Source organism: Strigops habroptila, chromosome 5, assembly GCF_004027225.2.
Source record: "Strigops habroptila isolate Jane chromosome 5, bStrHab1.2.pri, whole genome shotgun sequence".
Classification (NCBI taxonomy): Eukaryota; Metazoa; Chordata; class Aves; order Psittaciformes; family Psittacidae; genus Strigops; species Strigops habroptila.
The window spans coordinates 73,463,538-73,488,414 of record NC_044281.2 but is presented as its reverse complement, the minus strand read 5'-3'; the positions used below and the strand labels follow the sequence as shown (position 1 = coordinate 73,488,414).

Sequence of the window (24,877 nt, the reverse complement as noted above, 5' to 3'; positions counted from 1 at the left end):
AGGGACCCTGTAGCCCCTGCAGTTAGGAAGCATTAAGTAACAATAAAAGAGAATATCAGCACTGTAAATACTCATTTCATTTAAGTTTTAACTTTGGCAACAAATCAAACAGTAATCCAGGCCAAGAGAAACATGACATATCCACGATTTACTTTCCCATCTGAAAAGTTACTCAGGAAATAAATTACTCCTATGGTTGACTAATGCAAGCAGTGGGCACTCTAGGCAATATCTTCTTAAGCCCTAGGTATGATAATGATCTGATCATCCCAGGGAAATCTACAGGTGTGCAGCCCACCTGGAGCTCAGGTGTTTGCTGGTTTGCTCTTTATTTAGAGCTCAAATGAGAAATTAGGACTTGAGGACATTCAGTCCTTTGAGATGTATAGTATTTAACTTCCATGAACGCCTCTGTTTTGTGCACTTCTCCGCTGTAGAGGTTTGCTCAGTGCAGAGCAGTGATTTAGATTTTGCTCATTTGTTTTTCCAGTTTTGCTAATTTTTAATATGCAAATATTTAAATGGAATAATAGCTAAAGCTTTCTGCTGTCCACTGGCTGTCCTCATAATTCACTTGGGTTTCATTTTACAGGACCAACTGGAGACAGAAGGATCTCAGCAGGCCACAGTCAACCCTGATGCTTCAGAAATTCTGCAGTTCAAGAGAAGAAGAATGCAGCTGTATCAGAAGTAAACAGAAACATGACATAACACAAATAGATTCTTATCTTGTCCTGCAAATCCTGTAGTTTTTCTAGTTTTCTGGGAAGCACAATAAATGGTGTCTAAAAACTTCTTGTTTTAAAAAGCAACCTGAACATTGCAATTCATAACTGAGCATTTTATTTTTGCGTGGATACTTGGTGATTTATCACTGTATGTATTACAGAATCTGATATTTATTTAAAGCTGTAAATGAAATTAATACTAGGTGACTGGCAGGCTCAGCTTTGTACTACAGATGAATTAACCTGATTGGTAAAATATAAAATAATTTGTAATGAATAAATCAGATGAACCTTATTCCATACTTGTAATAATTGGAGATTTTTATGTTCCTGGATTATTGGCACCGTTGACCTAAGAGAATACAAAATTCAGGTAAACAAGACAAAAGCCAGTGGAAGCAAAGTGATTATTGACTAACCAAGGGCAGGCCTTTGTGGACATCAGAGAATTTGTTCTTGATTAACAGGATGTATTCAGGTCACAATTAGTTCTTCAGTCTTTTTCAAATCTTCCGAAGCAAAAACTCAGAATGAGTTCATTAGAAATTCTCACCACAGCGGTAGCTATTGATAGATTAGGGAGCTGCTATGTGCAGGTTGTAAACCCTATTTCAGAATTCAGATGAAAAGGACATTACTATTTTATGGAATTGACTCTTCACAAATGTGTCTATTCTTTATATCCTGATTTAGAATTATAGAATCATAGAATGGTTTGGGTTGGAAGGGACCTTCAAAGGTCATCTCGTCCAACCCCCCCTGCAATGAGCAGGGACATCTTCAACTAGATCAGGTTAACAGACTTAATACTAATCCTCTGTTTTTCAAATTTCTGTGCAGAACCATTGGGCAAAAATGACACCATTTGACTTGCAAAACTCACGAAAGCCCAAGAATTATCCAATAGCTTTATACCCATATCTTTAAATGCGATTTAATACCCCCTAGGTCTCACTGTGTTTGAAGTTAAGCACACATACACTGCTGTAGATCTGTAGCATATTAAGTAATGATCCTCTAATCAGGAATAGAGTGGATAATCCTAATATTGATTTATTTTTCTTTTCAATCTGGACTGAATCACTGATGGAATTTGTGGTTATTTGCCCTACAGAAATGCTTTTACATATAATTCTTCCACCTGATGCTCTCTCAGATAATTCCAATGGCTGAAGTCTTGCAGACATAGGCACACGATGATGTTAAAGCATGTGAAAAATGGTACTGGCGTTAGGAGCACACACCTATAGCTTTGAGGTGTTGGGGTCTGACGAGTGCAGAAAAAACACACCTTGGACAGGAGGTGCATGAAGGGAAGAGGGAATGTCTGGCAGCAGCTGAGCCTGCAGACTTTTCAAGGCTTAAAGAGCAGAACTGGAAACACTGGCAACCACAGCTCTGATTGATTTGGGGAGGAACTGGAGTTGCTTTACTTTCTGCTCTGTGTTGCTATGAAATGTGGGCTTATTTCAAAGCCCCCAACAGAAAAACTGGCATTCTAACAAATGTTCTAAGGTTGTTTTCCAGATGGTGCTGAGGGATGCCCCTTGTTGGCCGTGAGAAAATATCAATAGCATTTTGGTCAAAGAGGAGGCATTTTGGGGAAACAATGAAAATAAGTAAATGTCTTAAGCTTACCATTCGTCATTCCAAAGCTGTCTCCTAATGAAGTGAGCTGGACTCAGTCTGAATCGTGGATTTAATCCAACTGAGAAATCTTGTCACCTGGGTATAAACTCCTGGCTTGTTTTTTAACCCGCAGCCATCACCCCAGCTCACAAGGCCATATACGTAGTAGAAGCCATCTTCTACACAAGTTAGTGGGCCTCCAGAGTCTCCCTGGTGAGAAAGAACATACATGTTCAAAACCTGAAGGAAAATGTTAACCAAAATAAGAATATCATTGTAAGACTTTGAAGCTGTAATGATGCTTTTTCCCTATCAGATGTACCACCAGATGCTGCTCAAAGCCTGAGTAGGCTTGCAGTTCTGGAACCAGGTCAAATGATACCAGACTTTTTGGATGTAAGTTCTTGTTTGTTCAAGTCTGTGACATACGTATGACAAGGTCACATGAAATTTCCCAGGCATGAAAGTGCCAGGCATTCAAGAGCCTAAGCTCAGAAAGATAAAGATGTGATCTGTGGCCTAAATGAAAATACTTGGTCTCTCCCACACCCCTCAAAATTACTTTATCCTGAGCTGGTTGGTCTCATTGTTTTAATTGGTGATTTCTATTGCAAAGTATGCTTACAGTGGTAGTTTGTACCTTGGGAAGTGCTGTTCAAACTCTTCCCTATCAATGGTTTCAACCGTAGATGGTTTCAACTGTATAAATACGAACTTGCTTCACATTTACACCAGTTGTAATGAGAAGAACTATCAATCCTGACTTTCCCTGCAAGTCTTAGCCATGATAGTGAAAATCAGATTAGAATTGGTGCTCATGGCAGAGGCCATAATAAAATGGAGAGAAAAAGGCAAGTTTTCAGGTTATTATGACAAACTGCCTTAGAAGCCAAACTTTCCAAGCTAGTCTCTAACTTTCATAGATCTGCCTGTGGCTGACAGTGACAACATTAGCTCTAAGGATTTACATCTCAAACTGTTCTGAAGAAAGACGATGGCTGTTGAAATATGCTGATGGGAGAAACAGATACATATGCAGCACCCTGCCAAAGCTATTACTGTGCACAGCCTGACTATTTACGCAAAAAATTAATGTTCAAATACAGAGAAAGCAACAGACCTGACAAGAATCAGCTCTGGGTCTCTGAAGGTTTCCTGCACAAAACATGCTTTCATCCAGTCTCTGATCATATGCTCTGGGTGCATTGCATGTCCTCTGCGAAATCAGCTTGACGTTGGCATCTAACAGCTGACGGGATAAGTCATCTATGGGATGTGCACCAAAAAAATGGAGTCACCTTCCTCCCAACCCTGTTACATGTTGTCTTTGTTCAAAATCTGAGCTTGCTTGCCGTTGGGATGGGAAGGGGGAAGAGCGGGGGGGATGCATGTGCTAGCCTGGGAAGGAAAGACGTATCTGTCTGAAATGGTAAGGGTTAGAGCTGGAGCCTGGAAACTTTGCTCAGGACACTGAGTTACTGCCTGAGGAAAAGCAAAGTCAGGTATTCAGAATTTGGCTCCCATCAGCTCTACTAATGTAATCCTGCTTTTCAGAGGTGCTGGTTTTCTGCAGCTCCCACGGGTCCCAGTGGGACTTCGGGCAGCTCAGCGCTTCTCAGCCTGCTGCCATTAGATGTTTTAACATGCGGGTTAATGAAACAGATGAAAACTGAAAATCATGCAATATTTAAGGGCAATGATTAATTACAGTGAATCTAAAGACATAACTTGACATCTAAAGGCAATAGCCAGGGTTTCAAAGCACTACATCTGTAGATAATTAAGGGTGGTTTATAAGTTTGGTTCTGCTTGAGTTTCGGGAAATATTCCATTTCTGCAGTGATTTCCTGCAATGCTAATAATAGCTCTGCTCAAAGAAGGAGCCATCTAGTTTGAACATGTACAGGGTACCTGAGACTCTTTGTTGGGGAAAGAAAAAAAATAAAATTCCCTGTACCCTTTTTAAGAGAGACTTTTTATTTGGAACTTTTCAAAAATGTCCATTAAATTCTGTTGGTGCATTCTGATCAAATGAACACGCTTGTCTCTTGTGGACTTCAATGAGAGCTACATCAGAAGGGAGAATTTGGTCCTATGTATCGTATCAGGCTGTATCAGTCACAAAGCACTAGGACACCTACTGCAGCCTCAGTGACACATTTTCCTTCTGCTGCTTTACAGCAACACATCAATCAGAACATGAGAAAATGCATTTTTCAGAAAATTGCCATTATCTTTTTTTTAAGCATAGTAATTTCTCCCCTTAGGATTTACCACGGGCAAGAAAGGTTTGGGATAGAGCTGGTTGAATTTGAAAAGCTTTGGATTTTTTCTTCTTTTTCCTTATTTTTCAGCACATCTGAAGATCCAGATGCTGAAAAGCTTTTGCTGACCCAATGGGCTGGAAAACCATGTGAAAGTTCCCATCTTTCTTAGTCCTGTCTTGAAACACACAAACTCTATACACAATAGCCTCTCTCTTGGTACCTTCTTGCTTCTATTGCTGGCTTCAGATGAAACCATGACATGGTGTGTCAGGTGGCAAGCAAAAAACACCGCGTGAAGGATTTTTGCAGAGCTCTGAAAGGTTTGGTTGGTCTTAGCAGTTGGAGATCTCTGCTAATGAGTGATTTCCATGGCAGGGTTTAGCTATCCTAAGATGAATAAATCCATCTAATTCATCATGTCCTAAGACATGAATTCCATGTCTTGGTTTCACTAAGTGTCTAGATCCACATTCGGGTCTGGCGATTGCTACTGAAAGTGCCAGCCCACCTTGCTGTGGAAGTGCCCACAGATACCTTTCTCTGTGGTGCCCCATCCCGAAACAAAGCAGTCAGTCCCATCGGGAAAGCGGATGTAAGGCAGGCACGCTGTTTTCACATACATCGTCTCCACTGCACAGTGACCATCAACTGGCTTCAGCTTAAGTAGTGCTGGAGAGAAGATAAACAACAACAAAAAGTATTTGTAGCTAATTTTAATCCCAAACCATCATTAATGGGCTGTGACACAAGCCCAGGCAAAGATGCATACACCTGACATGCCATTTCTGCTCCATGCTGGACCTATCCCTGTTGTTTTGCTCCTCCCACTTCTGCCTGCCCACCAAGATTCACATCCCAAAGATTCAAATGGGTCTAAGCCACAGTTTGGCCTAATTATTTCCAGGATATAGTCTCAGTGGGAATTTCACATTGATATTAGTTGGGGAGAGGCACTTTGAACCACTGAGGTTGGAGATGAGCCCTGTGAATATTCGATAAAAGGGATTTACCAATATCATTGTGTGGGACATCATTCTTCTCCCTGTAGTTGTAATGTTTGATGATCTTCTCCACATCAAATATTTGCTCTTGAGGCTCTCTCTTCTTGAGATCTTGCTTCCCAAGGGCTACTTGGAGATTTTTTGCTGATCGTCTGAAAAAGGAAAATAAATCACATTCAGTCATGATCTATCAGTGGTGGTGATAACATGCACCTTTAGTATCTGGAAGTCAAGATATTGCTTCCTGTTGTAGAGCGTGGATAGATTTCCTAAGAGAAGGAGGCTTAGTCAGGGAAGTGGTGGCATTGTACAATACATGTGCTCTTAACACGTTGCAATCATGAAACAAAGTGATTTAAAGCTGCATGGACACGGTTTTCTTTGCATTTTAGGGCAGAGTAGCAGTGGACACACAGTTTATGACTGTGGATGTGATAATGAGTGGCTGCTCATGGAGCGAGGAGAGCACAATTGCATGTATGCAGTCTGGACATACTTAAAATCATCTGGAATGATCTCCAGATTGTAATTTACGAGTTTCCAGTGTGGTGGTTTCCAATGTATTCAACAAAAACGCTGAAGGAATGTCATATTCTAAGCGATCTGGCACATAAACAACTGAAAGCAAAATGCATATTTGGGCTGTTCTGGAGATCTTAATTACGATGCAGTATGTGATGTTGCTTATAGTATTCCAATATCCCCTGAAGTTTTCTTAGAGTCTTTCTTTTATACCTTGTGAAATTGGGTTACTTTCCTCCTTTTTATCTCTCACACAACTCTTTAAGCTCATTCTAGTTCAGTGGGGGATAAGTTTTATTTGTTATTCTAGCAAGGACCATTTTCAAGTGGATATATATATTTTCAGCTGTGTTCATTTTTTCACATATACATTTTCCTTTCAATTTGATTCTCATCAACCATTTACAATGCAAATAATTTGAATTCCAAACTGTCTTTAATAACCATCCTAATTTGTATACATTTATCTATCCTAGGCACAGGACATGCACCTACCCTACACAGTGCCCAGCAGTAAGAACCCAGCATGCTTTGATCAGCACTCCACCACAGAAATGTTCACCCCTAGGTGAAGACTTCATCTGCAGAGATGCTATCCAGGGATGTTTTCCAGCTGTAGTCTTAGTCCCACCATAGATCCTCTGGACCATCCTTGGAATTTCTGGTTGTCCACATGTTTTGAACATTTCATTTGGGTCTATTGGGCTGTCTGTTGACTGTGGGGTCACTTCAGCTGCATTGGAAGAGACAGCAGATATGTAATGCAGAGGTAATATCAACTGGAATAGTTAAGTAACAGGGAGTCACCTGCTGCTCTGGACCATGCACACTACTGCCAAACAGTTCACTTCTAATTCTTTACCTGTTCCTGAGCAGAGTGAAACGTCACAGAAGTCCCATTCCACTTTGTGATTTTTTCTGATGTAGCACCAGGGTTTTTCATCCTCATCGGGATTCCTGAAGGGAACGGTTCAGACCATCAGCCAGCAGGAATGGGGAATTCTCCATGAAACCAGGGAAGGAGCTGAGGATGCTTAGGGGAGCAGCCTTGTATTCCTATATGAGAGCCAGACTTCCAAAAATACTCTTTCATAAGATTTGACAAAGATGCCTAAGAGAGTGGGGCTTCTGCCATTTTACTGTCCCTATCTTAACCCTAAGAAAAATGGGGAACTGATTCAGGGAAATGTGAGCTGCTTCTGGAAGCCTCAGATCAGTACAGTGACTTAGGGAATGCACCTCTAACATCCTGGTGTTTTGTAGACTGGCATTGTCTTGAAAGATGTGAGATGTTAACACTATCAGTTTGCCAAGTGAGCAGTTTGTCCTCAGTGCCTGTGCTGGTTTTGGCTGGGGTAGAGTTCATGTTCTCCATAGTAGCTGGTATGGGGCTGTGCATTGGATTTGTGATAAAACAGTATTGATAGCACAGAGATGTTTTCATCACTGCTGAGCAGTGCTTACACAGAGTCAAGGTGCTCAGCATGTAAACCTGGAGGAAGAAGGAAAAGAGGGACATTGGGAGTGATGGTGTTTGTCTTTCCAAGTACCTGTAATGTGTGATGGAGCCCTGTTTTCCTGAAGATGGCTGAACACCTGCCTGCAATGGGAAGCAGTTAATGAATTCCATGTTTAGCTCTGCGTGCATGCATGGCTTTTGCTTTTCCTATTAAACTGTCTTTATCTCAACCCATACATTTTCTCTTTTACTCTCCTGACTCTCTCCCTTATCCTGCTGGGGGGATAAGCGAGCAGCTCTTTGGGGCTGTGTTGCCAGCTGGGATTAAATCACGACAGTGCTCTCTTTGATACAGACCTCTCAGGTGCTTCTTCAAAATATTACCTGCAGAAGTTATGTTCACCGATGCCATAAGAAGCAGCATCCTCCATAAAGGCATTAATAGAGTGGTCCAAGAGAAGGTGGGAATTCCAGTGCAGGCACGTCTTGCCATTCACTGCTTGGTTCACTCTTCCTCTATAACTAACGGAGTCCTCTTCATAACAGTCATCCAGTCCTGTAGGAAGACAATGCTGATATTAAAATTGCTTTTGTATTGTTCCTTGCCTGAAGCAGTCCCTCTTTCTTCCCTTCCTTGCCCTATGTTTATTTTATGGAGGATCGGAAGGTCCTACTGGCTCATGTAATGATATCCCTTACCCTACATAGGCCAGAAATAAGACTAACATACAATTATCTGATCATCTTGAAGCTTAATTGACTTCAAATGCCTGAACCCTCTTTGCATGGTAAAGATCTAGCAGCTAAGAGGTGTCTTAATGCCAAAGCAGAATCTCTTTGCATGGCAAGAAATGATATCAGCAGGATTAGACAGAAGTGAGCACATAGCTGCTACCATGCTAGGGCAGTGGATGTCCCAAAAGGAAAGTTGTGGGTTATGAACCTGACCTGCAAGTGAGGTGGAGGAAAAAGTCACCTGCAATGTGAGGCATGTACATGGAGTTTGAAGCACAATCGACTTTTAAAAGAGAAAAAACAAATCCTTCTCCTTGGAAACATGTGTGGGCTGTGGTGCCCACGGTACAGAGGCAAAAGGTTCTTCATGCAGGCTGCGGTGCCCTTGGCCACCCATCCACATATTAGTGGCTGTCCCCTCAGCCTGGGGAGTCACAGGCAACTGGGCATGAATCTTCACTACATCAGCTTTTGAGTATTTAAGGAAAGCATGACGTTCCTTCCCTATGGGATGTATGCCACCTCTGGGAAATGTGTGCTCACTCATCATATACCAGTGGGACCTTGCTGAAACACGCATCAGTACAGGAACTGCTTTGATTCGCTTTGCCAATGGTGGCTGCAGAAGCCAGCCTCTTCCTCCAACACTCTCCCGAAGGAGGTGAGTGCCTGGGGGTAGTCAGTGATGGCATCAGTTATTCTGGCTGCAGGGTGAAGCCAGCCCTTGGCTGTCTGGAGGCTTCACCCCTGCACTGTGCCGCGGCGCTATGACATACCGATCTCGCAGAACCTCCCTCTGAAAGGTGCCGGGCACTCGCAGGTGAACCTCGATCTGCCTCTGTGCTGAATGCAGAGACCTCCATTTTTGCAAGGGTTTGGCCTGCACGGTGAAGATGCTGTCAACAAGGAAGACACAGAACAGGAGTGTCACCCTGCCCAACGCCGTACAGCCACCCACATGCCTGATGGAAACTGGGGAGAGCTCCCACTTAGCCTGTTGGCTTTGAGTTCTTATGAACTCCTTAAAACACTTCTCACCAGGGGTTTACCAGTGACTGAACCACTCCCCTGTGCATCAAGCATCACTCATCACTGACCAGCCCCACGGACGGGACCTGTAGCAGACTCCGGCTGGATGACAAGGGCCACACTCTGCGGTGGGCTGTGTGTGATCTCCACCACAGACCAGCTGTGGTGGGGTGACATCCCCATGCTGCCCCCACCACAATTCACTCGGTGCCCTGCTGAGTGCCCACCTTGCTGACAGTCAGGTTTCTTGTAGGGGTGATCGCAGCTGCACTGAAAATAAGGTGGAGTCAATGTAAGCAGGCAGTCTCCTCTGTGGCATCTCTTCTCCAGACACATGTCTTCCACTGTGGAAAACAGAGATGTGAGGTACTTCATCAGCATTTGTGTGTGCACAAGAGCTGGGCCCGTGTGGGCTTGAGATTTCCCTGCATGTTCTCAGTAGCAAAGGGAAAGAATCTGGAGGCCCAAAGAAGTGGTAAATGCTCCATCCCTGGCAGTGTTCAAGGCCAGGTTGGACAGAGCCTTGGGCGACATGGTCTAGTGTGAGGCGTCCCTGCCCATGGCAGGGCGTTGGAACTAGATGATCTGAAGGTCCTTTCCAACCCAAACCATTCTATGATTTTGTGATTAACAAGCAGCTCCTCACTGCCTACCTTGCAGGAGAGAGAGTAGAACTTTCTGCACACCTAAAGTCTATTTTACTGGATACTGCTCTAGACAGACCATGGTCTGGACAGGGAGCTAAGTGTGAGACATAGGAACATGACTGGGCTGGGCTGTCAAAACCCTCAGCCCAGCAAACAGTGGGTTTATAAAGCCTTGTGTTTGCTCCCATTGGCAGAACTGTAACAATAACGTTAGGTGCCAAAATCAGGAGTGTAAGCTAGTAAAGGAGCACTTACCTCTCTCGCACGTGTTCCCAGCGTACGGCTTGGGACAGAGACAGCTGAATCTGCTTCCTCTGTTTTCACACCTACCGTTGTTCTTGCAGGGGTTGGAGGAGCATGGGTTTGCTGGGGGAAGGATGAAGACCTTTTAGTTTTACTTCCAGCTGCTCCGCCTCCATCACCTGCTTTCTCTTCTTGTGTTTTCTGACTGCAGAAGGCTGCCTCCCTAGGCACAGCAGATCGTGTTAACACATACTATGCTTATGCAGCCACAGGAGCACCTATGACTTGTTGCAGAGGTTACTGTAAGTTGTAACAGCCCTTTGGGTCCGGGTCTGGATCTCCCTAGTTTCCTTCTCTATGTCTGTGATGGAGCTGTAATGGGGCAAGTCCCTTCTTTGCCCAGGGACAGATTTGCCTCTACAGCAGCAGAAGAAACAGATGCCTGAAGAACCAGAGCTGGCGCTGGGCATCTGCTTTCATGCAGTTGGTGTGGAGGTATCTGCGTTTGTCATTGCCCTGGCTGTCAGGTGGCACTAAATCTTCCCTGGAAAAGCCATTCACCACCATGATGCTCTGTAATACCCCTGGGTGTCTGTTGCTTCAAGGGAGCAGGCACCTTATGAGGGGCTCTTGAGTGCTGCTCCTTAGAACTGTGTTCAACCTCTCTGTTCCAGGCTGTCAGGAGCATTGGTACTGGGGACAGCCACATATCAGCTCTGCTCTCTTTGTACCAGGGGATAACCCTGGCTATGTTACAGCCAACTCCCCTGTCTCTCCTTTTGTGTTCCCTGAGGAATCTCAAGGATCCTTTCCTGCTCTCCTGAAGTTCGGCAACACAGAAAAAGAAAATAAAAGAGAAAACCCTGCAACTAAGAAAAGAAAAAAAGAAGAAGAAAAAAAAGAAACTTGCTCTACATTTGGTTCCCATCATAAATACAGAACATACATCCCATGAAAACAGCAATTACATCTTACAGTGTCTATAGACAAATAAGCCAATGCTTTTTTTTGTAGTAGCAATCAGAAATGTTCTGCATGATCAGAATCCATCCTGTGAAACCCAGAGATAAAACACAGGCTCCTTACAAGAGACATACAAAGGAGAACACAGCAAACGATCCTCCTAACTCATCCCTTTGATGCAGGCATTTCGAGAGCAGGCTGGCAACCGAGGCCTGCCACACTCCCGCTGCAAGCGCAGGGCTGGAATTGTACCGCTCCCTGCCCACCCCTCAGAGGTACCTTTTCTAGTATTGCTGTAGTCAAAATATGCCTCAAACCAGTCAGGGTCCTCCGAGTGCTGCTGCTGGTTGAAGAGGTCCTGCTCTGGTTCCAGGTACTCATCATCGTACTCATAGCCATCAGCCTCGTCTGCAGGATGGGGTGAGAAGAGGGTGGAAGAACAGAGGAATTAAGACTGATAGAAGGAAATAAGGTATGAAAGAGGTATGAAACAGCCACCCCTGAGCACTGCTGGCCCCAGCTCTGCCCTCATGGCCAGGGAAGATGCTGATGGCTGCTACCAGCACAGTGAGAAAAGGAGATTTAGATTCCTACAAGAAGAAGGGTTTTCCTTTGTCCAGCTACTTTGATCACCAGCATCACCGCTGCTAGAGCATGAGGCAAGACCCTCATCGGCGTGCAGGTACCTGCTGCGTGTGGGGACACAGAAGCCCATTTTGAGGGAAATTAGAGGGGAGCAAGGGCCCAAGGCACCTGCAAACCTATGTAGCTCCCTGTACACAAAGCCCCTTCTGAGGAGGAGCAAGGGCCCAGTGCAGCAGACTCATGCTGAGAAGCCCATCCTTGCCTCAGCCAAGCCGGCAGCCAGCATCCTCCTGGGAGCCAGGCACTGGCAGGACATGCTGCTTTGCCAGCCCGTGTTTTGGGGGGGTTTGGATGATTAAAGTGGGCCAGCAGCTCCTTGCACAGGTATGGCTGCTGCCGGGGGAAGCCACGCCGGTGTTTCAAAGACAAGCTATGGTAATGAGCAAAGCTAAGCTCTGTACAGAGGCATTTTAAAAAGCTCTCCCCTAGGGCTGGAACGATGGCCCCATGGATAATGCTCTGCCTTGAACAGATTATCAACTGCATTATCTTAGTTTTCTCTCCTCATTCATTCCCTTGCAGCCTTTATCTTTATTCTTTCTTTGCTTCTGGAAAAAAAAAAAAAAAAAAAGGAAAGAAATTCCACTTTTGTACAATGGATGTTTTATACTTCATATTAAAATAGAACTGTCTTTTTTTTTTTTATTCTTTTTTTCCTACATGCCAACTTTCACCAAAAAAAAAAAAAAAAAAAAAAAGGAGGAAAGTTTCACCTCATTTATTGCTATGTTAAGTCAAGACTCCGTTTCCTCAGCTCATTATTTCCACAGGAGCTGAGTGTCGACAATGTGCAAGTGTTGCAGAAGTGTGTGCCTTGCTGAGGAACAGAAGGATCTCGCTGGAAGATAAGGACATTGTCTACAGTGAACAAAATTAAATTTAATGTGATGTAGTTAAGAAAGGAAAACAAAAGGAAGGTTTTGCCTGAAATGCAGCCTGCAAGCTCACTGTGTCAGAGAGGAGACTTTGCAAGAGGACTTGAGTTTGAGGGGATTGTCTGAAGGAGTCTGATTTTGTTTCCCCTGTTTATTTTCAAAATCTCAGTGGGGAACATTGGCTTTTATTCCACAGATGCTTTAAAGAAGTATTCTGAGGGATGGGGGAGCCCTTTTAATAGGAAAATATACCTGCTAAAAGTTATGAAGGATGAACAGGGGAGTTACTACTGCCAAAAGCAGACTGCAAACACGCCCAGCATGATTTACAGAGGCTGGTGAGGACTCTCTTGAGTTGACAGAGGAAAAACCAGTGCTCCAAATGAGCTCAAATAGCTAAGCCATTGTAGAAGCATCTACTATGATTTTTCAACCAACTCCTCAGTGTAAATATGGTGTTAAGAAACCAGAAGACTGTCACTTCGGTTTGTTACATTGCATCATATCTTAGCAATATTTTAATGTTAATAATTAATCATTTATTAGCAACACCTATGAAATTACTTGTTGGCCCATTATGGGCTATTTTAAGTACATGTCTATGGTAAATCCCAAGTTGGCCAAGATGCAATTCATGTTTTGTAGGACATCCGCTTCTGGCAGCTCTGCAAGATGGAGGAGCAAAAAACCCCATTTGCACTGGCAGGGACATGACCCCCAGGCAGTTCTGGGACAGGCCAGTGCACACCTGAGGCCAGTTGGGTACCCATCAGCCCTTGAGGAGGGCACTTTTGGGTGGCCAGGATTGAGGCTGAGGAGACTGAACCACCCCTTCATGGACTGGCAGTTACCATTACAAGAAATGTTATGACCAAGCTGTGCAGTTAAAGGTGCATGCAGAAAGGGCTTGGAAAATACCAGCAAACCCTTTTGGGTACCCTGGTTTCCCCATATGAGTAGCAGGAGCCAGGAATCTGAGCTGCCTGGCTGGCAGACCAGCCAAGGTAATGTGAGAGTGCAGCTTGATCTGAGGAATCACCTACTTCTCCCATCCCTCCTTATGGAACCGTGAAACAGGCATTGCTTCTACGGGTCACATGAGTGATGTTTCCCATCTCTCAGCTACTCCGTGTCCTCCCCAGCTGCATGAAGCAGTGAAAAACAAAGAACAGAAAACCCTGACTTGGGTACATGACATCAAACTAAAAGATGTCTTCTTATTTATCATTGCTTCGACACTAAATAACTATTTGGCTTCCACATCTCTTATTTAAGAAGTGCTCCCATTCCATTTTTTTCTTAATTATTCATAACAAGCTATAGGTTTAGTAAAGGAAAAACAACACTTTTTTGTATCTGAGCACATAATTAATGCACAAAGTCTGATACACTTTGATTTGATTTAAACGTATTACTAAATCAGATTGTTCACTCTTTGTAAGTGCTGGAAAACCTTAACATACTTTAAAAAAGCAGTGATCTGACATTTGTCACTGAAATGTGACTATTACATGAAATTAAATTAGACATCCTGCATGCAAATTTTCAAAGAATAACTTTCCTCTGTGTAGTACAAAAAAATCCCCCCATAATTGATAGACAGAGATTGACTTTTAAAGCTTCAAATCAGCTTTGAGGTCTGGGTGATCTTTTAAACTGCTCAAGCTTTCATCTGCAGTTTTTCACTTTGCCAAGAGCTGTCGATCAAGCAATGGATTTCTGATCAATATCCCCTTGTTCATTAGCTTACATGGGCTCTCTGTTTCAGAGAGAACAGATATCCCAATGCTGGCAGTCACACTGTTTTCAAAACCTTCGCTGGATCAAGTCATGACTAATGTTCCGAGTGAGAAAGTGATGCATTAGGATGCCATCAAGTGACCTGAATTGCGAGGTAACTTTGTTGCACTGCAGATGTCAAGATGAGTGATGTGCAAAGTTAAAGCCTATTGCCAACACACATCAAGAGCACCAGAAAGTACCCGGCGTTTATTCGAGCTCTCTGAACCTCTAGGGATTGACTGAAATGTGGCCTAATTTAAGCAGGATGAGTTTTCCTACCACCTTTCTAAATACTTTTTGTCTCCAGCTCTGAGAATAATGAAGGGTTATTTTTATGGGGCTGAAATCCTGACTGTTTTTTAAATAACGAGATGTCTCCCATTTACTTCTGCAGAGACGAGACCTCACATATATCCTCCCTTCCACACAGGCTGTGGCTGGTAGTATCTGCAGCTTCAGAAGGAAGTTGTGAAAGAAGTGAGACCAGCTAACAACAAAGCCTTTCACATAGTTTTGTGGCTGTTACTTAGAAGTAGTTTTGCAGCACCTTTTCCTCAGAGGGTCAGGAGCTGGGCAAAGGTGGATGATGATGGCTGAAGGAGTGAGGACTTGCAGAGGGAAGAATGGAAGAATGGAATGGAGAATGGAAGAGGGGCAGGGGCAGTGGAGGGACAGAGGTAAGGACCATAAAGCAAAAGGGAGGGAATGAATTAAGAAACTGTGAAAGGGATACTCCATCATCAAAAGGCAAATCAACCAGTTTGCACAAGGCCTGTGAGTAAAGCCTGAAGCCAAGTGCACAACTCTCTAGCCAAATACTTGCAGAAGCCAAATGCTGAGCTCAGGTGCACAAAGAATTTGGAAATTTACGTTCCACACACATCCTGTTGGAAGCGCAACATTGATTTGGGGAAAGCAGCAGTGCTGCATGAGCTACAAGGCTGCTGGACTTGCAGGTCTGACCTGGAAGCGAAAATGCCACTGGAATGAACAGGACAGTAGAAAATGAGTATATTAATGCAATGTAATTTTGTCAAGAAAATGAGTATATTAATGTAATACTTTATTAGCTATAAATTATAAACTCAGACCTCAGAGCCACTGAAACCAAGAAAAGGAGAAGCAGGACTTACCTGCAACAATACTAACCTCATCGATAAAACCATAATCTTCTATGTGGACCAAGTAGGCTGTGAAAGGATGTACAAACCTTACACAATCTCCACATCCACACACAACATTCATCACAGCTTTACTCTTATCAACATCTTAATGCTACATAGCCCTTAACGATTTTTTTACTTGCCTGAGCTTGTAAACACTTTTTGAACCTTCATGCACTTTGTACAAAACATCGTGGAAATAAGTTCCACAGTTAGTTGTATGCTGCAAGGGAAAGTTAGCCTTCATTTATTTGACCTTCAGTTTTCATGCACAGCTAGATTCTTCGCTTATGCGAGCTTTGCAGCCCAGCACCATGACCTACCATGGATCCCCAAAGCCACAGAATGTAGCCACAGGATTGTAGTGATAGGACAAGGGGTGATGGGTTCAAACTAGACAGGGAAGTTCAGGTTAGATATAAGGAAGAAGTTCTTTACTGTGAGGGTGGGGAGGCACTGGAACAGGCTGCCCAAAGAAGTGGTGAATGCTCCATCCCTGGCAGTGTTCAAGGCCAGGTTGGACAGAGCCTTGGGCGACATGGTCTAGTGTGAGGCATCTCTGCTCATGGCAGGGGGTTGGAACTAGATGATCTGAAGGTCCTTTTCAACCCAAACCATTCTATGATTCTATGAATGGTGGAAAAGTCCTGGCTTGGAACAGAGCTGTGAGTTGCAGGTACAGTCTAGGAGTACCCCACATCAGCTGCAAAGTGGTACTACTGCTGTACCTCTGGTTTGGGCTCCAGACATGCTCCTGCGTGGGACCTGGTGCAGCGTTGTCTCCTGGCCTAGCACAGAGCACATGCAGAGGTCTGAATATTATTCAACATATTACTCATCTAAAGTCAAATACACTTTGTACTTGATCACAGGCCTTATTTTAAGCTCAGCAAAGCTGTACATTAAGTTAATGATTCAGCACTGGGCACTAGCAAAGGCTCTTTGAAGGACCAGGTCACGAGCCTCTCAGTCTGTTATGCAGAAGTTAAAATGAAATCGAAACCACTTACCATCCAGCAGGTCAGCCAGGGAGAATAAATGGGCCACCTGCATGAGATAGAAAAGGGCAAAGAGTCAGTTTCTCAAAAAACAAAAGCCAGCACAGTGCTTGGTTTACAGCACAAAGTTTCTGTTTGCCCCCAGTGCTGGGCATCCAGATCAGGTCATTACCCACTTCAGAGCTAATTGGGCTGGGTTTTCAAAGGATTAGCAAAACGTCTTCAAATGCCCACTGCTCCCAACAACCCGCATGGGAGCTCTGGCTTTTCTGAGCATCCTGCCCAAGCTGCTGGGCTGATGTGCTTTGGGAAAACCCTGCCCAGAATGAGTCCAATTGCCTCTTTGCTCATGAAGTGACCACGCACTGACTATTTGTCTAACGTGTCTGTGATACCCACAGAGGCCACGCTCCATCCGGCTGCCAAAGCTCAGACAGGGCAGAGCAAAGGTCAGGCAGTGCAGCACAGCCCTGGGATCCTGCACTTGGTGCAGCCAGTGGGGATCTGGATCTCTGAGCTGGAAGGCTGTCAACAACATTTGAATGGAGGAGAACAGTTCTGCCGCTTCCCCTAAGGAAATGCCTTGTGTCCGACCTCCAACGTGGGGCTCCAGCCTTTCCTGTTGGGCTCGTGATCAAGGGCGAGCAACAAAAGGGAACAGAAGAAGGAAAACAGCTCTCAGGCTTTGAAGAGTGTGAGTGAGTTTTGTCTGAAAGGAGACATGCTGACTCCACATTGGGATGCATCCCCTGCGTGACGATTGCAGCTTGCTTTCCCTCTTGCTCTAAACCCCAGCTATGGACAGGATTACCTGCCGGTGACGAGAATACACGTGCTAACAGCAGGTGTAAAGAAGGAAAATCGGAGCTGCTATTCTTCATCCCTCACGTTTTGTCAGAAGAGAATGTATTTCCAAACAACTGAACACATGTAATAAAGACAACACACATGCACACACACTCATACACAGTTATTATATGCACCTACGTATTGCCACAGATGCAATTAACTGTAAATCTACCCTGTTTAATTGTGCATTGTACATAGAAATGATATATAGAAGAAAGACATTCTCAGCTAACACTGGTTGTGACTAAGAACAAGTCACTCAGAAGCAACGAGGTAAGAAACAGGACCTAAAAAGCTCGGAATTTACGTTTGTGAATATTACCTGGAATACATAAATGAGATTTTGCTTCAGGCATGTTTGTTTCCCTCTTGTGTTTGAGCCAGGGAGAACAGACACTCCAGCTCTCCCCTTCCCACTGACTTTAATGAGCGATGTCCCCTGCACCGCTCAGCAGAGCCCCTTTCCAGGTGCACTTAAGTGAGCCACACACGCCCATAACTAAATCCTTTGCAGCTGGAAGGACACACACGCTCACACAATTGCCCTCCTGAATGAGTGCGGAGATGATGGTAAATGAGAAGGCTGTAAAAGCTCTGCCCTTGGTGTATATGTTTCTTAAGTGCAGGTAACAGGGTTTGTCAGATCTTTTGCCAGACCCTGTATAAAGAAGAGGTTTAATTGCTCCATTTACAATTAGTGGTAGTGTTCATCCATATACACAGACCAAACCAGACCTGCAACGGTGCTCCTTTCTGTTGGAGAAGTAGACAAAACAAAGAACAAGGAAGCAGTAATGGGAACAGGATGAAGCAAGAAACATTTCGTCTCCCCCACCAGCTCTCTGCAGTGCCCTGTTGTGCTGATAGGGTTGGAAAGGTTTTCTGGGGACAGAAGGGTTTGACTTCAGTGAGGTTGCCTCTGCACTCGGGGCAGCCCTTGGTACGTCATGGGGATGCTAGAGGGTTTCAGCACAGGTGGAGTGAGGTGAAGGATGTGGCTGCATCTTGCTCCTCTGTGCCTCAGTTTCCCCCAGCTGTAGAGCAGAGATGACACTGTCACCTTCCCAAGGCTTTACTCATACACCAAGGAAAGGGGAAAGATCAGAAACCTAGCGCTTTGCTACACTACTTTCTTTTCCAGGTTACCCACCTACCCCTCCCACAGTGCCCAAGCACTCCTCCATGGGCAGAGCTGACTGCGAAAGGGCAGATACCCAAACCTCTTGCAACAAACTGCTGCCTGGAAAATGTGCAGGTTTCCAGTAACATCCCTCAGAGCAGGCAGTGGCTTATAGTTGAGGGTGGCTGAGCCCTGGGTTTTGATTCCTGCTTTTGGATGAAAGCCTCTATCTACTGCTACAGTACAAATGTTACTGGGAACCAAAGATCTTGGAATGGAGAGTCCAGAAGTTAAACTCAATCTTTATCATAAAGCTCTGGTGTCCTTAGAGCTTTTCCCCCTCATGAGCCTGTCAGATGCTTCAGCAGCAGAGGAACAAAACCCCAGGCAGAGCTGACCTCTCGGTGTGAAGACTTTTCTCCTCCCTTCCAAGCTCTACTGGACCACTCACCAGACTATACTGGTTTTGAAGCATTGAACCCCTGCTAGCCAGCACACAGCCAGAGCCTTTTGGCTCCGTTTCCGTGGTGGAGCGCGGTAGAGGAGCAACAAGCGCTCGCTTCCTTCCCTCTTTCATGCTTGAGCTCACCCTATCCTCCCTGCCATAAAGGGATTCAGGATATGAGATGCAGAAAGCAGGAGAGGGACACAAGTTGGGGGCTGCAGAAGGGGTGCAGGCAGGGGCAGTGAAGGCAGGGCATCCTGCCTGCCGTGCCGTATTTACTCATGGCCAGCAGAGGAGGATCTTGTCCTTCCGACGAGGTGCAGCACTGAGCCCAACGAGGAGCAGGATTCAAACAAAAGGGGTTGGGAGAAGGAATTAAGACTGTGGGGCTGGTTTCACCAAACAGTCTCCTTGCTGCAGCTCGACACCGATACTCTGTGTGCTCTCTCAAGAGGGAATAAAATCGCTGAATCCTGTATGTAGCAGGTCCGCAGGGATGGGGGATGAAGCTGGAAGAATTTGCGGAGAGTGATTTTAAATTTTATTACTTTAGGCTCATAAAAAAGAAACTGTGCAGAAAACGAGAGAAAAAACCTGGGAGAGACATTCGATATGGGTACCAGTGCATTGCTGAGCGTGGAGCTGGTTTACATTTATAGGGCTCTTAGAAAAACGTGGTGGAAGAAATGGCTGAAATGCAAAATATCCTAATTTCACCTGACCTTTGTTGTCTATTGTCATCATCATAATGATTAGCACTTCACTAAAACTTCACTTCTCTGAAGAACCATGAAAACTTTGCTAACTGGGCTTTGTACCAAGGTTAAACACTGCAGATACATGATACTCTCCATTTTTCCATTTCAATTCGATAAGAAAGAGAGACTAATGAAATGTAATAGATTTCAAACAGTAATGTGAGCACCATGAGCTTTCTTGGTCTCAGGACAGAATCCTGTGGCTCTTTCTCAGACAAAAATGTCCAGTTAATCTCTGGTGATCCTTTCTGAATAAAGCCAGGAAGAGTTGACCCCAAATTCAAGGGAAATCATTTACAGCTGCCAAGGGCATTCTGCAGTTGAACTGTTTGTTGAGTCTCGGGTACATTTGCTACCCCTTATTACAATCAAAATGAATAATTAAACCACAAAAGCAGGTGAAGAAACAGGCAGTACAAAGGCAAAAACCCAGGGTTAGTCTGTGAATTTACAAGTGTGCAAACCAGAAGTAATTCCAGAGAAAACCGTGCAGCTACTCAAGCTGGCATGATAGACTAGCAACAAGGATGAAAACTACATCTACACATACCCACAGTTCGCAACAAAGCACTACAGGAGTTCAAATATTAAACTGCATTGGTAGGAATTGGCCTATTCACTTAATTGCACTAAGCTGTGCAAATTCTCCTGCAACTTGCCACCAAGTGGCATCCATGGCAGAAAAACAAGTATTGCCCCTTTCATGTGTTCTTCTGTGCAGCCACAGCTTTCCAGCCGAGAAGGAGGTGGGATAGGGATGAACTGGAAGATGAGGATGGATATTTGATCAACTTCCATCCGCAACTGACATAAGGCATGAAGGAGCCATGAGGGCAGACACAACTACTGCCTTTTCGTAGTGAACCCCTTGATCCTGCTGACAGCTCTCAGTGGGAACCTTTGTCTGGGCTTCTCGCCAAAGGAGGAGGGAATCGACAGTTCTGATGCTCTTACAATCAGCCAGATTTTTGCCTGCAACCATCTTGGGTAGTGACAGTCTTTGAACTTCAAGGGAAAGTGGCTTTTCCAGCAATGACATTGTATTTCTCAGCCAAGGCCATGGTTGCAGCATAATGAAAGGAGGGCATATTATCATCTGGAGCACACATGCAACACATGATGTATTTTTAGCCTGGGAAACCATTCTCTGAAAGGATTCCACCAAAACCTCTGAGCTCTTCACCTCTCTGCTAGCAAGACATCTCCTGCCTCCACGCTGAACTGCAAGATGTGCCTCAGAGCGAGTGACACATTCATTATCAATTGGTCCCAGGGCACCCAGAGAAGTTTACATCTAACGTCTTTATTTTGCTGATTATTTACTTGCAAACCTTTCTCATGGTAGCACCTGATACAAAAACCACAGGGATCCAGAAAGAAAGCAAGAGCACTTGGAGGTGCTGCTGAAACCAGCTTGGTTCCCTGCACAGGAGTTACCTGCTACTGTTTTCCAAGAGATCAAAGTTTCCAAACTAATCTTTGCACCGTGAGAGATGGCCTGGTAGCAGCTGGCTGTTTCTAAAGCTGCTCACTGGTGGATGAGGTGTGCTTGTGCTCTCAGGTGGAAAATGGGGTCAGCCTCAGATGCCACAGCAAGGGGAAACTACAAGATCTGTTTCACAGGGGCTGCAGGAGCCAGCTTGTCACACTAACAAGTGAGCTGCGCTATCAAACGCTTTTGCAGCCAGTGCTGGGAATGCAGGTTATACTGCTAGACTCAAAGCTTATGCAAAGTCATTAAGTCCTTTTAGTTACAGGGGATATCAACCTGCACGCTTCGGGGCATAAGCTGATTGCCTTCGGGGGTCAGTGAGGAACGTTTCCCTCTCTGAGTGCGTGGTGTAAAATTAGCTGGGGGCGCTCCTAAGGCTTTGTTGCTTTCCTCCTGCATCAGGCAAATTTAGGCGAGCGCTGCAGAAGGGCATCACACCTGATGGTCGACAAACCAAGACAGGCTTGACAGCATCCACTAATCTTTGCAGTGATCGCTCTGTGACACAGCACAGCATAAAGCCCTCGTGTGAGTGGTGCAGCACTGGAGAGAGGGTGAGGAGAGCAGGAGTGGGAGCTTTCCATGGGAATAGATCCATTGGTGGGTAGAAAAAGATGTCACTGGGCAGACTTTGGGGCACCCTAGAATGTTGGTCTCCATGCACCTGAGGCAAGGAAAGACCTGTACTGCTAAGAGTTTCTATCTGCTGTGGGCCAGTTAGGAGGTAGGTACTGATAGTAAGTTTTCTTTGCAATTGTTTGACCTTAATGTGACACATTAATCCTTCCCTTTCCACTGCTAAGTGCACTTGGTTGTTGAACTGGGCATGGCTAGTGACTTCAAAACACTCTCCATCACAACTTAGGAGACATCAATTTTCTTAAGTTCCAAAATACTCAGTGAAGAGCCACTTTGCTACTCTGTCCCTTCCACGTCTTCCTCTCTGCTGCTAGGAGTGTCGAGTTTGCAGGGAACTCTGATACAAGGAGAAAACCAGAGCTGATTTTTTATTTCCTGGAAGTACATGCTGGAGCACTTTATAGTTAAATGGGAGCTGCAGCTGGGTGTATGAATAGCTCCATCACCAGAGTGTTGTGGGATTCAACTCAGTCTTGTCCCATTGCAGAGTTCTCTAGCCCAAAACTGCACAACATTTAAGCCACTTAAATCTGTGTGTATTTCAGAAAAGTTGCTTCAATACAAGTCTGAATAAGGGAAGATTCAAAGCTGAATTGCACAATCTGCCGCAGCAGAGCTTTTTGGATTTCTTCTTGGCTAAATAAGGAACAATACAATACCTTATGGCAGGCACACTTCTACTACAGTATCTTACTGAGCAGAATTGTAATTAAAAGCAGAAAATAACCCAACCCAACCTGAGAAGATCTGTCATGTTCTGAAGACAATCTTTGGTATGGTTGCATCAAATATGATAAAATATAGGACCAAAATTTGTTCTCATTAGCACCCATCATGCAGCTTTATGCCTTTTATGGAGATAGTCTGGATGCATGCAGGTGAAATTATTTTTTCTTCAGGTAACATGAAAGAATCAAACAGAAATATTTGCCTTAGGGTCCTACTCCAGACCTGCCAGATCCATGAATGTCCAAGTGCTTTCCTGTTTTATTTTGTCTGACTTGATAGGAGCTATCACATAAATCTGTGTTCGACTTCTGCTATATTTCACCAATAACATTTGTTAATAAAAGTTTTACTTATAAAAACTCCCCAAACCAGATTCAGATAAAAATGACAATGATGAAGATACATAGTTGTGGGAAATAATGGAAATAAGATTTTAAGGGTGTTTTCCATGGTTTCAGCAAAGTGCAAATCTGTTCTTTTTTCACTCAAACTATGTCAGGGTAACTTTTTCTTTGGAACAAACCATTAAGGCAAAAATGTCCTCTTATAACATGTTTGTCATGCAATGGTCATGTCATGGCGACTCATTCCCTTCCTTTTTTTTTTTCTGGGATTCATGCCAAGTGCTAAGCCAGAAAACCTTGTTATATTAATTATGAAGAAAAAACATGTTTTATTAAAAACTAGCCTGCTGAATATTCTGTCATGCTGCTTTTCAGTGACAGCAAAATTGCTTTTGCATTTTAGCAATGTTAATGAATTTTCAGAGGTGGGGGGAGATATACGCTACATTTTCCGCAGCAATATTTAGAGCAAAGTCAGATTAAGATTATCAAAGCTAATGAATCAATCTAACACTTAGGTCTAGTTAGGAAAAATCTGTGCAAGACTTTGTGTTGTCTAAGACTGCACCTACATCTTCCTCACCGAGTGTGAATTAACACAACCAGCTCATTAGGAGCTTATTTATATTAGATTGGGTTCCCACAATGTCTGTAAAACTGGCATTGAACTACCTAGAGGTGATCCCCTCAGTAAGTGGCCACATGTACTGGTGGATCAAGTGTGCCATATCCACTGCTGTCAGAAGATAGATAGAGCTGATTAATTAATGAAATTATTAATAAGCACCCTATTGTGTTTTGAAAATCACTGATCACAAATTCACCGAGCTCTTCAAAAAGATTTATAACACATTAAACTCCCTCACTATATATTTTTCCCAAAGGACTCAACTTAAACATGCCAACATCTGAAATTTTGCACTGCATTTCAGTAAATAGAAACCTGCATGCATAGAAACCATCATTAAGATCACAGAGGTTTGAAAGAACCTCAAATCCCTTCATAGAAAAATCTACTTGATTGCAGTGCTTAGAAAAACAAAAGAAATATTTTTTAAACTGAGTTTTAACTTCACTTTTGTTGCAAGTCATTCTTTCAGTCGTCTTTAAAGAGGAGATGAATAGATTTGGGAAAGCATATAAAGGGCTCTGGCCATCTCTAGCTGTGTTGAGTATTTTGCCATTAACCTTTTTTCCATATCAGTAGCAATGACAATTCAACCATCCAAAACTTATGGCTGTGATAAATTTTACCTTGGACAAAATAACTTGCAAAACTTCCAACACATACCCCAACCTGTACAATCTGATATCAAGTCCCTTCAGCACGAAGATGAGCAGCTCAGTGGTTTGGAGCATCTCTCGGTGCCCAAGGCTGGGGAAGTGACCGCATTCCCTGCTGCACACCCCTGGGAGCGGGATGGCCACCGAATGCACCCGGACAGGATATTCCTTGCCACTGTAGATACCTGCTCCTAAAAACCATGGGGCTTCTCTCCTATGCAGCCTTCACTCGGGCAGCTCAGTGTCCTGAAATGCGGATACTTGGCTAAATGCTCCAGCTTCTCAGGAAGGGCTCAGCAAGGAGCAGAGCTGGCACACAGCAAGAAAAGTAATACAGAAACATACTCACGCACAAATGTGTGTTCCCTAAGAGAACGACCAGTGGAAGAACATGAAGGGTCAGAGCACTGTTAACCATCCTTATGCTCATTTCTTTCTTGAAATTAGCCTTTTCTTCTTGCCTAAGTCTTTTTCAGACAAACCACAATCATTCAAGGGTGAGCTAATTCAGTGCAAATAATTAACCGTGCT

At 44.1% G+C, this 24,877-nt stretch overlaps 2 protein-coding genes across 4 annotated transcripts in view; one reads left to right on the top strand and one right to left on the bottom strand.

Moving 5' to 3' along the window:
* Positions 1 to 1,020, top strand: part of NRAP (nebulin related anchoring protein) — a 50,336-nt gene extending 49,316 nt beyond the window's left edge. Inside the window, exon 42 of the mRNA XM_030488170.1 lies at positions 593 to 1,020. Coding sequence (XP_030344030.1) covers positions 593 to 694 — 102 coding nt within the window. The 3' untranslated portion in view covers positions 695 to 1,020. The remainder of the gene's footprint in view (positions 1 to 592) is intronic.
* Positions 56 to 24,820, bottom strand: HABP2 (hyaluronan binding protein 2). 3 transcript variants are annotated; one of them, XM_030488166.1, is made up of 14 exons: positions 24,696 to 24,820; positions 16,699 to 16,735; positions 11,503 to 11,631; positions 10,273 to 10,383; positions 9,598 to 9,714; positions 9,118 to 9,237; positions 7,991 to 8,162; positions 7,010 to 7,104; positions 6,643 to 6,880; positions 5,635 to 5,777; positions 5,159 to 5,293; positions 3,478 to 3,623; positions 2,367 to 2,567; positions 56 to 652 (listed from the first exon to the last, which is right to left on the bottom strand). In XM_030488166.1, exons 1-13 carry the CDS (start codon positions 24,774 to 24,776, stop codon positions 2,391 to 2,393), a joined length of 1,701 nt encoding a protein of 566 aa, XP_030344026.1. In that variant the 5' UTR covers positions 24,777 to 24,820; the 3' UTR covers positions 56 to 652; positions 2,367 to 2,390. The 3 variants fall into 3 exon arrangements, with proteins under 3 accessions (XP_030344026.1, XP_030344029.1, XP_030344027.1); XM_030488169.1 differs by having other exon boundaries at positions 10,273 to 10,380; XM_030488167.1 differs by lacking the exon at positions 56 to 652 and adding an exon at positions 1,105 to 1,237.
* Positions 24,821 to 24,877: the final 57 nt, after the last annotated feature.